Source organism: Schistocerca nitens, chromosome 1 (assembly GCF_023898315.1).
Source record: "Schistocerca nitens isolate TAMUIC-IGC-003100 chromosome 1, iqSchNite1.1, whole genome shotgun sequence".
NCBI classification, from domain to species: Eukaryota; Metazoa; Arthropoda; class Insecta; order Orthoptera; family Acrididae; genus Schistocerca; species Schistocerca nitens.
Window position 1 is genome coordinate 1,006,735,782 of NC_064614.1, and position 16,602 is coordinate 1,006,752,383.

Sequence of the window (16,602 nt, forward strand, 5' to 3'; positions counted from 1 at the left end):
ACACTTCGATATTGTTTTTCAATAAAGAAAATATTAAACACCGAACAAGGTTTGAACTCAGAACTTTTCGCTAACGCGGCTCATCATTCAATAGTCTTCCTGGAGGAGGAAAATACTGACAAAAACTATTGGTATGACTATAAATTACTCACGTTTCGTCGAAGTACAATAGGAAATAAACAATTACCGCTGTTCTTTATTGCGAAAAAAACGGTTAGTGAGATTGATACAAACACATTTCCTTGCTATCACCTGAATTAGGAGGGTTATTGCTTGTTTAGTTAAATTAATTAATAGAATATAAAGCAATTGGTATAAAGAATCCTTTCTCCAAACTTTCTATAAAAGAAAGTCTGCTATCAAGACATTGCTTTTGTTCAGTTACTTTATTTATGACTGAACGTTTCTAATACTGAAGACACTCCGTGCTCTGCACTGCAGTCGAGCTCTGGCAACGTCGTTCTCTGTTCATTGGCTGACTGTGTTTTGTGACGTCATATGCGTAGAACGAACCTAAACTCGGCCGCCGTCGTAAATGACGCGCACTTTAGCCGCGGGAGCCCTATACCTCTGTTGGAGGATACCTTTCTATTCATTGAGAGGGATGGTCGTCCGCAGAGTCTTGTATGTCATAAAGTATTTAATTCTGCGAAGAGGTACAATATATAACGACATTATACACGTCTTCACTCAGCGCACTACGATCAGGTAGAAGGCCTTGCACGCAGGAAACTGGGAGCCAGGCATAAGAACGACATACCAGGAGATGTAAGTTTAAAAACGGTTTCGTAATACGGAGGGTATCAAAACATGCAACATAGTTCGTGTTCTGTAATGCGTTTATAATTTTCATGTTAATGAGAGCGGAGAAAGAGCTACCGAATCTGCAATTTGAGCAAGCTACACAGTCGCTCACATCATTGCGACGAGTGGCAAGCCGTTTTCGGTGGGACCACTCGTAAGGGAGTCGCAGGCAATTGAAGGGGTTTGCCTGTCGAAGCAAACGATGTCTCGTCGAATCCTGGACATGGCAGCGGATTTAGGGACACAGCTCAGGAAAAAGGCGGAGAGCTTTGTTGCATTTTTGCTAGCGCTTGATGAAAGCACCGACGTATCGGACTGTGCTCAGCTTCCAGTCTTTGTGCGTGGTGTCGACATGGAGCTGCATGTAACTGAAGAACTCTTGGATGTGGTACCACTCGATTGCACCGCAACTTGACTTACTTGACTTAATTCCTTTGGCCCCTATGGGGGCATAGGGCATCCAGGAGAACTCGCCATCCGTCTCTGTTTTTGGCCATTTGCCTCAATTCTGCCCAGGTCTTGCCAACTCTTTTTGCTTCCCCTTCCATTGTCCTCTTCCATGTGCCCCTTGGTCTTCCTCTCTTCCATGTTCCCTGTGGATTTCATTCCAATGCTTTTTTTCTCGATGGCTCCATCTGGTTTTCTCAAGGTGTGCCCCAACCATCCCCACTTTCTCTCTCGTATCTAGTCTTCTACAGGTATCTGGTTTGTTATTCGCCAGAGCTCCTCATTACATATTTTTCTGGCCACCAGATATTCATGATGCGTCGAAGACATCTATTTATGAAGCTTTGTAACTGGGTTGTTATCTTTTTATCCATTTTCCAACTTTCACTGGCGTACAGGAGGACAGCCTTCACATTCGTATTAAAAATACGGATTTTTGTTTTGTATGTGATATTTCTATTTTTCCATATTGGATACAATTGTATGAAGGCAGCATTTGCCTTTTTAATGCGGTTTTTCACGTCATCTCCAGCTCCACCATCTTCCGCAACTATATTACCCAGATACAGGAATGAGTTGACAGTCTCCACTCGCTGCTCACCTATTAACAGGGGCACCTCCATGTTCCCTGAATTTACTCTCATTTCCTTTGTTTTGCCTGTGTTTATCTTGAAGCCAGCAGTCTCTGTTTCTTCTTTCAGCAAGTTTAATTTAGCTTGCATATCAGTCAGCCTTGGAGCTAATAAAACTATGACGTCTGCAAAATCCAAATCCTCCAGACGTTCGTGGATCCCCCACTGGATTCCTCGTCTCCTGCCTGCTGTGACTCTTCACATAACAGAGTCTAGAATGGGTAGAAAAAGTGTTGGTGACAAAATGCAACCCTACCGGACTCCAGTTGTTACTTTTATGGGCTCTGTCATATTTCCCTTGTGGAGTATGCAGCATTCGTAGCAATCATATAGATCTTTTATGATGTTTAACATCTTCTGTGGTATGCCAGAGCACTTTATGTTGCACGGAATCGAAGGCCTTATGAAAAGCAATGAATGCCAGGTGCATGGTTGCTTGGAATTCTTTGCTTTGCTCTAAGATGATCCTAAGAGTGTTAATAAGACACAGCTGCGTTGTGCCCTAAAACCGGCCTGTTCTTTACGCAGTCGCTTTTCAAGGGATTCTTTAATTCTGTTTAAAATAATTATGGTGAGGACCTTACTGGGCACTGACAACAATGTAATACCACGCCAGTTGTTACAGTCTGACAAATTTCCCTTTTTTGGGAGCTTTACCACCAAGCCATTTTTCCACTCCTTTGGAGATTTCTCTTCAAGCCAAATATGCTTCAGCAAAGGATGGAGCGTTTTAACAGTACTTTCAATATCGGCTTTTAAGAGCTCTGGTGCTATGTTGTGTAGGCCTGGAGCCTTTCTTTTTTATAGTGCTTTCAAGGCAATTCTAATTTCGTCCATTGTGTGACACTGCAAATTTATATCTTGATCTTCTTCGACTTACTCTGGAACATCTATTACCTGTTCCTCTTGGTTGTCTTCACAATTTAACAGTTCCCTGAAGTGCTCCTCCGCCGGCCGCGGTGGTCTCGCGGATCTAGGCGCGCAGTCCGGAACCGTGCGACCGCTACGGTCGCAGGTTCGAATCCTGCCTCGGGCATGGATGTGTGTGATGTCCTTAGGTTAGTTAGGTTTAAGTAGTTCTAAGTTCTAGGGGACTGATGACCACAGCAGTTGAGTCCCATAGTGCTCAGAGCCATTTGAACCATTTTTGAAGTGCTCCTCCCATCTCTGTAGCTGTGCCTGTTGAGTTGTAAGCATCACACCATTCTTGTTCTTAACTGGTCCTTCATGTCTGAAGTTCTTCAATGACAACCGTTTGGTAATGTTGTAGAGCTCTTTCATATTTCCTTGTCTTGCTGCTCTTCTGCTAATTTTGCTTGCTCATCTATCCATTTCCTTTTATCTCGACGTAGCAATGTTTTCACTTTTTTGTTCGCCTCCATGTATTCTTTATGCGCTTCGCTCTTCTGCGCTCTTGTCTTACAAAAATTTAACTTAAGTTTTAGTTCTTTCCTGTGGCTGATTTCATTCCACGTAGCATCGGAGATCCATTCCTTCCTTTGATATGCCTTAAATACTAAGATTTTTTCTTCCACATCTAAATAACTGTTCATGATTTTTTGCCAGCATGTTTCAATTCCCTCTTCCATAAAGTTTTCTTCAGAGAGGACCTGGAATCTGTTTTGTAGTTCAAGGGCAAATGTTTCTTTGATCTGTTGGTCTTTTAATCTTGCCACCTCTATTTTCTTGCACCTATGATTGAGCTTGGTTCTATTTACCACTATCTTCAGTCTGAATTCCGCCAAAACTAGGTGGTGGTCACTTCCAACGTCTGCCCATCTTCTATTTCTGACATCTAATAGAGAGTGTCGGAACTTGCGGCTTATGACTATGTGGTCTATTTGATTTTCGGTAACGTGGTCTGGAGAAACCCACGTTATCTTATGGCAGTTACGATGTGGAAACAATGTGCCTCCAATGACTAGGTCATGTTCAGCGCATGTATCTATCAACAGTTCACCATTTACATTCCTGATCCCCATGCCATGCACGCCCATGATATGTTCAATCCCTTCATTTTCTGAACCAACTTTTGCGTTCAAATCACCCATTAAAATTTTTATGTCCCTAGAATTTGTTTGTCTAAGGACTCCGTTAAGCTCTGTATAAAATGCATCTTTTAATTCTCCTTTAGCTATTTCAGTAGGTGCATAGCATTGAATTACAGTGACATATCGCACATTTGTTTTAAAGCGTGCGGTTATTATCCGTTCTGAGACTGGTTTCCACTCCAGTAAGCTCTTCTTGTTGCTTTTAGACAGTAAGAGCCCTACACCATTCCTGTGCATCGCGTTCTCACCTGTCAGACCCGCATACAGCAACACTCCACCATTTTGTGTTTGGAATTCCCCAGATTCTGGCCACCTTACTTCACTTATTCCCAATATATCTAGTCGATAGTTCTCCATCTCTTTTTCAACCTGTCTTAGCCTCCCTGCCTCTCTCAACGTCCTTACATTCCAAAAACCGATACTGGTTCTCCTTTTCAGGCCAAAGGTCATATCCTTAAGATACATCCGGCTGTTTCTCCTTTTAGTTTCTGTGATATGTGTTTTTTGGTGGTGCGGGTTATCAGCCCACACCCCCCGAGTGTCCTGGTGGGGCTGCCACCTCATGGCCTGGACACCTGCCAAGGTTTTATTTCAGGGCCTTACCCCTTAGATAGCTTGTCTTCACCACGACTACAGAACGCTATCCATCCCTTCGCAGTAAGGCCTATGTGCATCAACGTTGTCCTGGTTTCCAAGGATCTTCCGCTGTCCACTTTAGGGGACTGTGTATGCTGCCACACAATCACAAGGAGGAAAAGGAAAGGAAGGGAATGTATAGGATGGGACAGAATAGAATAGGATAGGACAGGACACTAGACGGGACGTTGTGAGACACACTTTGTGTGGATCCTCTATGGAGACCTGTGCGGCTTGGGAGGCCCTGCTGGTAGTTAGACTACAGCCAGTATAGCCCTCCAATTCATTGGATCACACAAACCCCCTCCCCACACGGACAGTGTTTCGTTAAGGCGGTGTCTCCTGAGGGGGACACCACAACAGGGCGTGACATTTTTGAAGCTGTTTGTGAATCAGTGGACAATATGAATTTGCCGTGGGATAAGCTCCATTCTGTAGCGACAGACGGTGCACCACAAATGATCGGGCGTCACCAAGGGTTTGCTTCTCGTTTGAAAAATAAACTCAGGGACGAATTCGGGAAAGACATTTTGACTCTTCATTGTTTTATTCACCAAGAGGCACTGTGTGCTGAAACAGTAGAGCTAGGTGGCGTAATGAAAGATGTCGTGAAGTGTGTGAATTTTGTGCGGCGTCACAGTATGAATCATCGCCAATTCAAAGGATTCTTGAAAGATATGGAAGCGGAGTATGGGGATATACCTTACCACAGTACAGTTCATTGGCTGAGTTCTTGATATTTTCTTTGCCATACGTGAGGAAATATCCCTTTTTCTCGAAATGAAAGGAGAAGAAATGCGTTGTCTGAAAGATATAAAATGGATATCAGACCTGGCGTTCCTAGCTGACATAACTATGCATCTGAATAATTTAAATCTGTCATTGCATTTTTAAGCATTTTAAAATTGCTCTGAGCACTATGGGACTTAACATCTGTGGTCATCAGTCCCCTAGAACTTAGAACTACTTAAACCTAACTAACCTAAGGACATCACACACATCCATGCCCGAGGCAGGATTCGAACCTGCGACCGTAGCAGTCGCACGGTTCCGGACCGAGCGCCTGAACCGCTAGACCACCGCGGCCGGCTCTGTCATTGCAGGGCAAAGGGTAGCTAATCGTTGACACGCACGACCAGATCAAAGCGTTCATGGAAAAGTTACGTTTATTTGAGAGTGAGATGAGTAATGGACATTTAACGTTCTTCAATCGTCTTGCTTCTTTAAAACTACCTGAAGGTGCTACTTTCGCCGATTACCAAGCAAAGTTAAAGCAGCTCATCATGTCGTTTGAAACACGATTCCGAGACCTCACTAGTTTGGAAATGGAACTTAAGGTGTTCAGCACTCCTTTTTCAGTTTCCCCCGATGACCTGTCATCATCACTTCAATTGGAGATTATTGATAGCAAAATTCAACTTTGTTGACAGACAGGTGCTACAACACGTTGGATTTGTCACGATGGTATCGTTCATTACAGCAAAAAACATTTCCGAAGCTTCACAGCAATGCCGCTCAGATCGTGTGCGTGTTTGTATCTACATATTGTTGTGAGCAGCTTTTCTCAGCAATGAAAAGAGTAAAAATTAAGGAACGTGCGTTTCTCCAGGATGCAACAATGAAGGCCATCCTCCGCATTAACGCTGCGGACACTTTGAAGCCTGATATTTCCGATCTTGTAATGAAAAGAAAATGTCAAGCTACAGAGGCACAATAAATTTAGTATGCAATTTCTTGTAAAGCAGTTGTTTCTTATTTATTTCCTGAACATCGTATTTCCTGGTGTAGCATGTCACCACGTCTTAGCAGCTAAGAGTATGAGGTTGTCGATCTCGTAAGACGCAGCTGGCACATCAAAACGCTTGCTTGGCTTGCCGCCTGCCTCAGCCAGCCGTGCCACGTGCAGGCCCACTTGAATGGTCACAGCGAGCGACACGGCTGCTTGGAGCAGGGAGCGCTCCGCGGCTCACAATGGAGCCGACGAGCTGGAACAGCCTGCTCTATACAGTCTCCTATGTTTCGCGGTATAGTATACAGCATGTGACATACAGAGAACGACAGCGTCGAAATTACGGAGGCGAGCAGGCCTGCGCAGTAGCCATCGCCGTCTACTCCCATGTAGTGTGCGGCAATCGGCCGAATTACGTAACGGCAGACATTCCGAGACGTCGGCGCCTTTATTGAATTTAAAGGACATAAACTGTGAATGCAAGGAAACGGAGAGGAACCATACGGGTAGACACTGTGGCAGGCATCAGGCAACAGCATCTAAAGAATGAACATTACAATTTATTCTGTTGGTACAGGAAAATAAGCCGCGCGGGGCAGCCGCGCGGTCTGATGCGTCTTGTTACGGTCCGGACGGCTCTCCCCGTCGGAGGTTCGAGTCCTCCCTCGGGCATGGGTGTGTTTGTGGTTGTTGTCCTTAGTGTAAGTTAGATAAGGTAGTGCGTAAGCTTAGGGACCGATGACCTCAGCAGGTTGGTCCCATAAGACTTTACCACAAATTTCCAATTTCCAGGAAATTAAATACTGTGTACGAAACAAACGTTAAAAATTAAATGTTCCATTGCGGCGGAGACTTTTTTCTTCTCTTGTTTAAATTAGTTTATCAGGTTGCTGGTACTCCCCGCAAAAATTATGTTTGGTTTGTGGGGTGCTCAACTGCGCAGTCATCAGCACCCGTACAAAGTCCCAATTGTTTCACAGTCCAATCTTTTTCAGTCTAATCTAGCCACTGTCACGAATGATTAGGATGATGATGAAATGATGAGTACAACGCAAACACTCAGTCCCCAGACAGAGAAAGTTCACAACCCGGCCGGTAATCGAACCCGGGACCCCGTGATCCAGAGGTAGCAACGCTAGCCACTACACCACGAGCTGTGGACCCCCACAAAAATGCTTTCAACATACAATTACAGAAGACGCTCAAAAGGCCTGCCTCCAGCGTCGCAGCATGCCTGACATCTGCGTATCAGTGGCTGCTGCACTCGGTCAAAGATACCAGGCGTGGTGTAAACAACCTCACACATTGCTTATAGCCTTACCAATACGTCTTTCGCTGACTCCACCGGATTTTCGTACACACCATTCTTCAGATGGCCCCACAGGAAGGATTCAGATCAGGCGACTGTGTCGGCCACGTTACAGGGCCACCTCAGCTAATCCAGTGATCCCTAAACATCCGTTCGGTCTGTGCTCTGGCAGCTTGACTGAAGTGTGTGGGTGCTCCATCGTGCTGGAACCACGTATGTCGAAGGACTGAAAGTGTCACCTCCTCCAGTAACTCCTCACCACTAATCGGATACACGTTGTACAGCTGCCGACTGTAAGTCGAGGGGAAAGTATGTATGGGGACAATCAAGTAATCGTGGGCTATGGCAGCCCGTACATTGATCGTTAACTTCTTCTGATGACCTCGTTCGCGGTTGGGGTGGGAGTTCATCTCTGCCCATCCCGTCACGGGCGGAGGAGGCATCGCCCGTGAACAAAACATACGCAGCATAAAACGGCTGCCAGGCACAACGATGCAGGAACCACTGCCGGAACCTGTGTCTTCTGGAAATGGAATGGACGCCTTCCCTGCTCATGCAGCTTCCGCCAAATCGCTGAGTGCGAGCTACGCATTACGTGTGCCACAGCGCGGGGTGCTCCCGGATGGGTCTGCGTCGAACCTCTCTAGCAGTTCTCTGTACATCATGGTGTGCGAATGCTCCGCGCGCGACCTCTGAAGTGTCGACGCTCTGTGAAACTACCCGTTTCACTGAAACGCCAATGGAGGGCCGCAGATGTGGGGTTGTGCAGCTGAAGCCTTTAGGGACATCGTTCCCAGAGGTGCGTAACGCTGTGTGCCCATTGCCTCTCACCTCACCATAGAAAAATACACTATTGGCCATTAAAATTGCTACACCAAGAAGAAATGCAGATGATAAACGGGTATTCATTGGACAAATATATTATACTAGAACTGACATGTCATTACATTTTCACGCAATTTGGGTGCATAGATCCTGAAAAATCAGTACCCAGAACAACCACCTCTGGCCGTAATACCGGCCTTGATACGCCTGGGCATTGGGTCAAACAGAGCTTGGATGGCGTGTACAGGTACAGCTGCCCCTGCAATTTCAACACGATACCACAGTTCATCAAGAGTAGTGACTGGCGTATCGTGACGAGCCAGTTGCTCGGCCACCATTGACCAGACGTTTTCAGTTGGTGAGAGATATGGAGAATGTGCCGGCCAGGGCAGCAGTCGAACATTTTCTGTATCCAGAAAGGCCCGTACAGGATCTGCAACATGCGGTCGTGCATTATCTTGCTGAAATGTAGGGTTTCGCAGGGATCGAATGAAGGGTAGAGCCACAGGTCGTAACACATCTGAAATATAACGTCCACTGTTCAAAGTGCCGTCAATGCGAACAAGAGGTGACCGAGACGTGTAACCAATGGCACCCCATACCGTCACGCCGGGCCGGGTGATACGCCAGTATGGCGATGACGAATACACGCTTCTATTGTGCGTTCACCGCGATATCGCCAAACACGGATGCCAGCATCATGCTGCTGTAAACAGAACCTGGGTTCATCCGAAAAAATGACGTTTTGCCATTCGTGCACCCAGGTTCGTCGTTGATTACACCATTGCAGGCGCTCCTGTATGTGATGCAGCGTCAAGTGTAACCGCAGCCGTGATCTCCGAGCTGATAGTCCATGCTGCTGCAAATGTCGTCGAACTGTTCGTGCAGATGGTTGTTGTCTTGCAAACGTCCCCATCTGTTGACTCAGGGATCGAGACGTGGCTGCACGATCCGTTACAGCCGTGCGGATAACTTGCCTGTCATCTCGACTGCTGGTGATGCGAGGCCGTTGGGATCCAGCACGACGTTCCGTATTACCCTCCTGACCCAACCGATTCCATATTCTGCTAACAGTCATTGGATCTCGACCAACGAGAGCAGCAATGTCGCGATACGATAAACCGCAATCGCGATAGGCTACAATCTGAGCTTTACCAAAGTCGGAAACGTGATGCTACGCATTTCTCCTCCTTACACGAGGCATCACAACAACGTTTCACCAGGCAACGCAGATCAACTGCTGTTTGTATATGAGAAATCGGTTGGAAACTTTCCTCATGTCAGCACGTTGTAGGTGTCGCCAGCGGCGCTAACCTTGTGTGAATGCTCTGAAAAGCTAACCATCTGCATATCACAGCATCCTCTTCCTGTCGGTTAAATTTCGCGTCTGTAGCACGTCAACTTCGTGGTGTAGCAATTTTAATGGCCAGTAGTGTACATGTCGCGCTCGTTAGACATAGATGCATATCGCTGTGCCTCTCGCTTCACCATAGGAAAATACATGTTGCGCTGCACGGCCCAGGTGAACGTTTCCAAGATGCGGGACACCAGCACGTGGTAAACTACGATGGAGCCCTGTTTTTCTACTGCATGTATTTGTTGTTCCCCTCTCCCGCTATCGCTGTTAGCGTACTCGCTGTGTTGGAGTGACAGGCATTGTCGCGTTCAGCGCCATTTAATGTCCAGAATGCCGTCAGGTACATTGCGAGATGTTCTGACCGCATTCTACTCGCGTACAAAGTCGCGCATGCTGCCGGATGGGAAGCCTAACAGCAGGCGCCGGCACTTTTAACTTCGACGCTCTGTAGCGTCGTCGGATGACGTTTTTGGATGATTTTTCCGGCCACGGATTAATATCGTCATTCTGTTTTCAAGACACCCGTCTACATCTTCACGAAGTTTGTCGCCGTAATTTTGAAACACACTGTATAAACTCATAAATATGTGCGGCCAATAGCGAGAACTACCTATCCTGTTTATTAGCACATCACATTAATGGACGTTGTTTTATTTCTAACATATGAAACCCGTTGAACTGTGTGTAGGCGAAGTCTAACTCAATCTCATTTGCGGAAAACAAGTTAATAATTTTCGCAAAACATCATCTATCATTTTCTCAGTAGACGCTCCCTTAGTCAACTAGACATTAATATTTGTTACAACTGCAAAAAAACACTAATTTTGCCGCTTGATTCAAAGAAAGCAGTGTGCTATTGATGTAGAGGACGAACAATGGACTTTGTTATAAATAATATTTTTCTTTCCCAAAACAACAGCTCAATACCAGAAATAAAAATAATCTTTATAAAAATTTAAAGCCAGTTACTTTGTTCCAGAAAGGTGTCCATTGTTCAGGAACAAACATTTTCAGCAACTTGCAGCAGCCTTAAAAATAATAAAGGGTATCCGGTAACTAAGGACGAATTTGAATTTTGCGCCATTTTATCATATGACCGTTGTTAGCTGTGATTTTTTCATGTTTGTTACCTGCGAACCTTCCCATTAGCAGCTTGATAGCTATTGAGTGGCGAGCATAGTTGTTTTATGTTTTTTTCGTCATGGAGAGATGACAACTGGGTAACCTATCCAAGTGATTTAGAGTTATTACAAAAACAGTTCATGAACTGCGTGTGACAATCGGACGTAATGCTGCTCCAATCGAATTATCAGTTCGGAAGTTGATCCGAAAGTGTCAGAGGAGAGGTTCCGTTTTAAACGCTAAGAAAACAGGACAACGGCGTTCTTTTCGAGCACAAGAAAACATTGCTGCCGTGCGTGACAATGTGACCGTAAGCCCCAGAAAATCGGTTCGCCAACGAGCTAAGTAGAATTGATCACGAAGTTCACTGCATGAAATCCTTTCTCAAGACCTGAAAATGCCTGCGTACAAGATTCAAATCACGTAAGAGTTGAAGCCTGCATATCACGGCACGAGATCGGTTTGCTCAATGCGTCTTTGCTCGATAAGCCGATGATGATGATGATGGTTTGTTTCTGGGGCGCTCAACTGCCCGTACAAAGTCCCAATTTTTACACAGCCCAGAGTGTTGCATAGTCCAATCGAGCCACTGTCACGAATGATGATGATAATGATGACGAGATGAATAGGACCATACAAACAACTAGTCCCTGGGTCGACAAGCGGAGGATGAGAGCTACACAAAAAGAGTATTTTTTCAGATGAATCGCACTTCCACGTCATTGGGTACGTCAATAAGCAGTTCTGCAGAATTTGGGGTAATGAAAATCCGCGATTGCCTGTGGAAGATGAAATGCATCTACACGCCGGCCGCATTGGCCGAGCGGTTAAAGGCGCTACAGTCTGGAACCGCACGACCGCTACGGTCGCAGGTTCGAATCCTGCCTCGGGCATGGATGAGTGTGATGTCCTTCGGTTAGTTAGGTTTAAGTAGTTCTAAGTTCTAGGGGACTTATGACCACAGCAGTTGAGTCCCATAGTGCTCAGAGCCATTTGAAATGCATCTACAACGCATGACTTTTATGGTGTGGATTCTGGACAAGAGGAGTGATCGGGTCATATTCTTTTGAAACTGATCAGGGATCTGCCATCACTGTGAACGGCGACCCTTAAGGAAACATGCTTTCTTACTGGTTTTTCTCTCTTATTGATAAAAATGACGATTTTTGATTTCAACAAGAGGGCTCGACATCTCACATATCTCGTGAAACGATTGCTCTGCTGAATGAAAAGTTTCCCCAAAAAGAAAAAAAAAGTACGTGAACAGACCACAAGCAGTACATTAATTGAAGGATGAAATTAAAAGGAGTTACTAACGGCATCCCACTAGATGTTTGTGAAAGCGTCATCGAGAACTTCAATGAACACAGTGCTCGTTGCCGCGCGACCTAGGCAGGTCGTATGGGGATATAATTTTTCGTATATAAATGGCAGAAGTTACTTAATGTGTTTGTAAAAAAACCATTACATTTTCAATAAATTTTATATGTTCTACAGCACTTTAATATTCGTCCCTGACCGCGCGGGGTAGCCGTGCGGTGAGGGGGGCCTTGCCACGGTTCGCGCGGCTCCCCCAGCGGAGGTTCGAGTCCACCGTTGGGCATGGGTGTGTGTGTGTTGTCGTTAGCGTGAGTTAGTTTAAGTTAGATTAAGTAGTGTGTAAGCCTAGGGACTGATGACCTTATCAGTTTGGTCCCATAGAACTTACCCCAAATTTTCAAATATTTGTCCCTACTTACCGGACGCCCTCTAAATAAAGTTCAGTTTAAGAGAAGGATGTCAAAAGATTTCTGGTGGCCAGCTTATTTTACTCCAATGACAAGCTTCTTAGTAGAACCGAGCTATGTATGTATTATTAATAATATCAATTAATGTGTTACGCAAAATCTGACTTCTGGACAGGTTCAGTGCAGTGACTTGAGCAATGTAAATATTATTGTAAACAGATTTTCGCTTGATGCTTAGTAGCTACATTAGTCTAAGTGTTTTCATAGGCGCTTCAGCGTATTGTCCATTTGCATGTTTTGTCACAAGTTTGCTTTTACGTCTTAAATGAAAATATATATAATTTAAGATTTTTTGACACATCTCACACCCATGAGAACCTTTTCGCTTAGGATCTCTGAAAGGAACATCAGCATATTTCTTTTATTTTTTAAATAGTTATTATATATTCTCGTTTTATGAGGTGTTCTTCGTCCGTGAGACTCTCCTCACTACGTACTCAGTTGGACACAGGAGATAATCCTGCGCAGCCCCACGGACAGCAGAAATCATGGTTCAAAAATTGGTTCAGTACAAACATGTGTATATTTTTAATCTACAAATACACGTCTTAAGTGCAAGAAACTTCATGTGTAAATAATTGCATGGGGTAATTAATGATGTCGCTATGGCGCATAGATTTTTCTAGGGTGTCAGTTCTGTTTGCTGACTGGGCGGGCTTCCTCGTTGATACGAAGAGAATGAGAGGTAGTAGCAGACTAGTGATTCAGTTTTACAAGTTTATAGTTTACTAGTATCAAATATGAGACTCTAATCTGGATGATGAGAGTGGAAGACGTTGATCTTGGCTTCGACTGGGAGGTGCCACGAAATGGAAGGTGCTGAATGTGGCATCACAGCGAGTAGAAGGGAGGAAGTGCGCGTCTCCGCGATCTTTAGCACAGGTTGCACGCCACACGTGGTTTGCGCGCGAACTACCAAGCAGCATTGTCACTTGCTCGTTTCTTCTTTATCGGATGGTGTATTATGTGTGCTTATTTTGTGTTTGCTTATGCTCTTGTGTATGAACGTTGAAGAGGTACAATCTGCGGCTATAAAGTGGTGTTATGACTTCTAGTTGCTCGTATTTAAATGTGAAAGAGAAGAAGAAAAATGCCCACATGTTCTTTCCAGCTTATAGATCCGGTTACAGAGAAAGTAAAGGCAAAAAACGAAGTATAATTGTTAAAGTCAGTGTGAAAAGTTCCTCCAAAATACAGAGATCTGATTCAAAGTTGATTTGTGTAAGACTTATGTTTCGCAGAGGAATTTATTACAAACACGGACTTGTTTGTCATCGGCGCTAAACAAGTTGAAATTCCATGACACAGATGGTCTATAAATGTTGAAGTTTTTCCTCGATTATTTCCTTGTTTACAATAATATCCACCCAAAATGTTACACTAAAGGAAATAGCCAGTCAAACAATTGCAAAAGAGAAGTTGTAGCACAGAAGACGGCAAACCAGAAGAAGTTACTATGTGTGCCAACGTTTCGTTCTGCTAAGGAAAACATACAGAATGAATCAATGCTGAACGCAGCAGTATTCAAGTAAAAGGAACGTCGAAGTGTAAGAAACTTGAACTTACGTGATTATGTAATAAACTGAGAACAGTGAACGGCGAAATAAATCTACTGTGAAAGCACCTTGCGGATGAAAAGCGTAAGAAGGCCCAAAGGGCTCAATGAGACCTCCTACGAGCTACGTCACTGTAAACTCGGTAAGAAACACAGTTAACACAATGTTAAGCAAATAACTATAGCTTCATAATAGTGGGGCAATGGCCTTGCCGCAGTGGAGACACCGGTTCCCGTCAGATCACCGAAGTTAAGCCCTGTCTGGCGTGGCCGGCACTTGGATGGGTGACCATCCAGGCCGCCATGTGCTGTTGCCATTTTTCGGGGTGCAGTCAGCCTCGTGATGCCAAATGAGGAGCTACTCCACCGAATAGTAGCGGCTCCGGTCAAAGAAAACCATCATAACGACCGGTAGTGCGGTGTGCTGACCACACGCCCCTCCTATCCTCATCCTCACCTGAGGATGACACGGCGGTCGGATGGTCCGATGGTCCCGATGGGCCACTTGTGGCCTGAAGACGGAGTGCTACATAATAGGGGAATACGGTATGATAATAGGTTTGTTATGGACAACCTACTTTGAAATACTGAGTCGCCCAGAGAACACAGGTACTGTCTGTAGTATGGAATGTTGCCACTTCCTTCAGAAATATATCTCAGTAATTTACTAAAGCGTCTCCAAAGCACATATGGAATTAATAAACATGCTGTCGAAGCAATTGTGAACTATTACAAGATGAAAACAAAGGCGCAGGTGTACTGATTTTGCGCGAAGTTAAGTTCCAAGAAGAGCTGCAGTTCAATTATACTTGGCTGAAACTTGATAATTCCGTTAACTTGAATAAATTTGCAAATCATGCTAATCTGCTCCATCACTGGATTCGACTTTCTGAATGTATGCAAGACGCAACGTAACACCTCCCGCAGACACTGATCCAGCTCGGGCAATCAGGGACAAGAATCACTGCATTCATTTCTGATGACAGTCAACCGAATCAAAAGGTCTGGTGACGTCTGCGAATTGGTGGCATAAAAATAACTTATTCTACACCGAATCCAGTTGAGGATATCAAAAGAATATGGGGAGTTTTACGTAAAATTCATATAACAAGTCCGTAAGAAATAATTTTTGTCATAAAATAACTGTAATTCTTAACGACGAGAGTGTCAGCTATAATTTTTATCGACGAATTTATCAACAGAGTAAATACTCTGAATTCATTAGATTGAAACTTTACCACAAGTTGAGGTGAACTCAATTAGATTCGACGTCATTTGAACGAATGAACGTTATTAGTTCTGCAGTTGTTGAGTAACTCAGTACCCTACGCCGCAACAGTCTTAAGGGAAAAAAACTATAAGATTAGGACAGTTGTAGTGACCAGAGTACGTACTGCGCCGCTACTGGGCGTTCCAGATCTCACGGTGGGCAGTTGGCGATAGGGATTTTTTTTAAAAAAGTCATTATCTTTTCGTAAAATTTTGACATAAGGTATTTGATAAATAACTATTATACTCTGAGGTGACAAAAGTCATGCCGGCCGGTGTGGCCGAGCGGTTCTAGGCGCTTCAGTCTGGAACCGCGAGACCGCTACAGTCGCAGGTTCGAATCCTGCCTCGGGCATGGATGTGTGTGCTGTCCTTAGGTTAGTTAGGTTTAAGTAGTTCTAAGTTCTAGGGGACTGATGACCTCAGCTGTTAAGTCCCATAGTGCTCAGAGCCATTTGAAACATTTGCACAAAAGTCATGGGATACCCGATATGCACATACACGAATGGCTTTAGTATCGCGTACACAAGGATTAAGGGCAGTGCATTCGCCGAGCTGTAATTTGTACTCAGGTGATTCTTGTGAATAGATTTCCGAGCTGATTATACCCGCCAGGGTAGCCGAGAGCGCTAACGCGCTGCTTCCTGGACTCGGATATGCACGCCGGCCTCGGATCGAATTCGCCCGGCGGATTAACGTCGACAGCCGGTGTGCCGGCTAGCCTGGATGTGGTTTTTAGGCGGTTTTCCACATCCCGCTAGGTGAATAACGGGCTGGTCCCCACGTTCCGCCTCAGTCACACGGCTCGTAGACATCTGAACACAATTGGCACTATTCCATGGATTACACTAGACGTAGACAGTTGGGGTACACTAATTCCTTCCTGAGGGGTACGGGGTAGCGACAGGAAGGGCATCCGGCCACCCCTTAAAATTAACATGCGACATCCGATAACCAGCAGACCCCGCAAGTCGGGATAAACTCTTGAAAGAGAGAGAGATTTCCGAGGTGATTGTGGCCGATAGTTCTAGCTAGACGTATGGAACATAACATTTAGGAAATAGTTATAGAATTCAATA

The 16,602-nt window shown here is 44.9% G+C and overlaps 1 protein-coding gene and 1 pseudogene across 1 annotated transcript in view; both read left to right on the forward strand.

Moving 5' to 3' along the window:
- The first annotated feature begins 8,100 nt into the window (after nucleotides 1-8,100).
- LOC126219945 (2-oxoglutarate dehydrogenase-like, mitochondrial) overlaps nucleotides 8,101-16,602 on the forward strand; it is a 214,478-nt gene continuing 205,976 nt past the window's right edge. Inside the window, exon 1 of the mRNA XM_049942150.1 lies at nucleotides 8,101-8,274. Within this exon, the coding sequence (XP_049798107.1) occupies nucleotides 8,101-8,274 (174 nt within the window). The remainder of the gene's footprint in view (nucleotides 8,275-16,602) is intronic.
- LOC126208133 (5S ribosomal RNA) lies at nucleotides 14,454-14,571 on the forward strand (annotated as a pseudogene).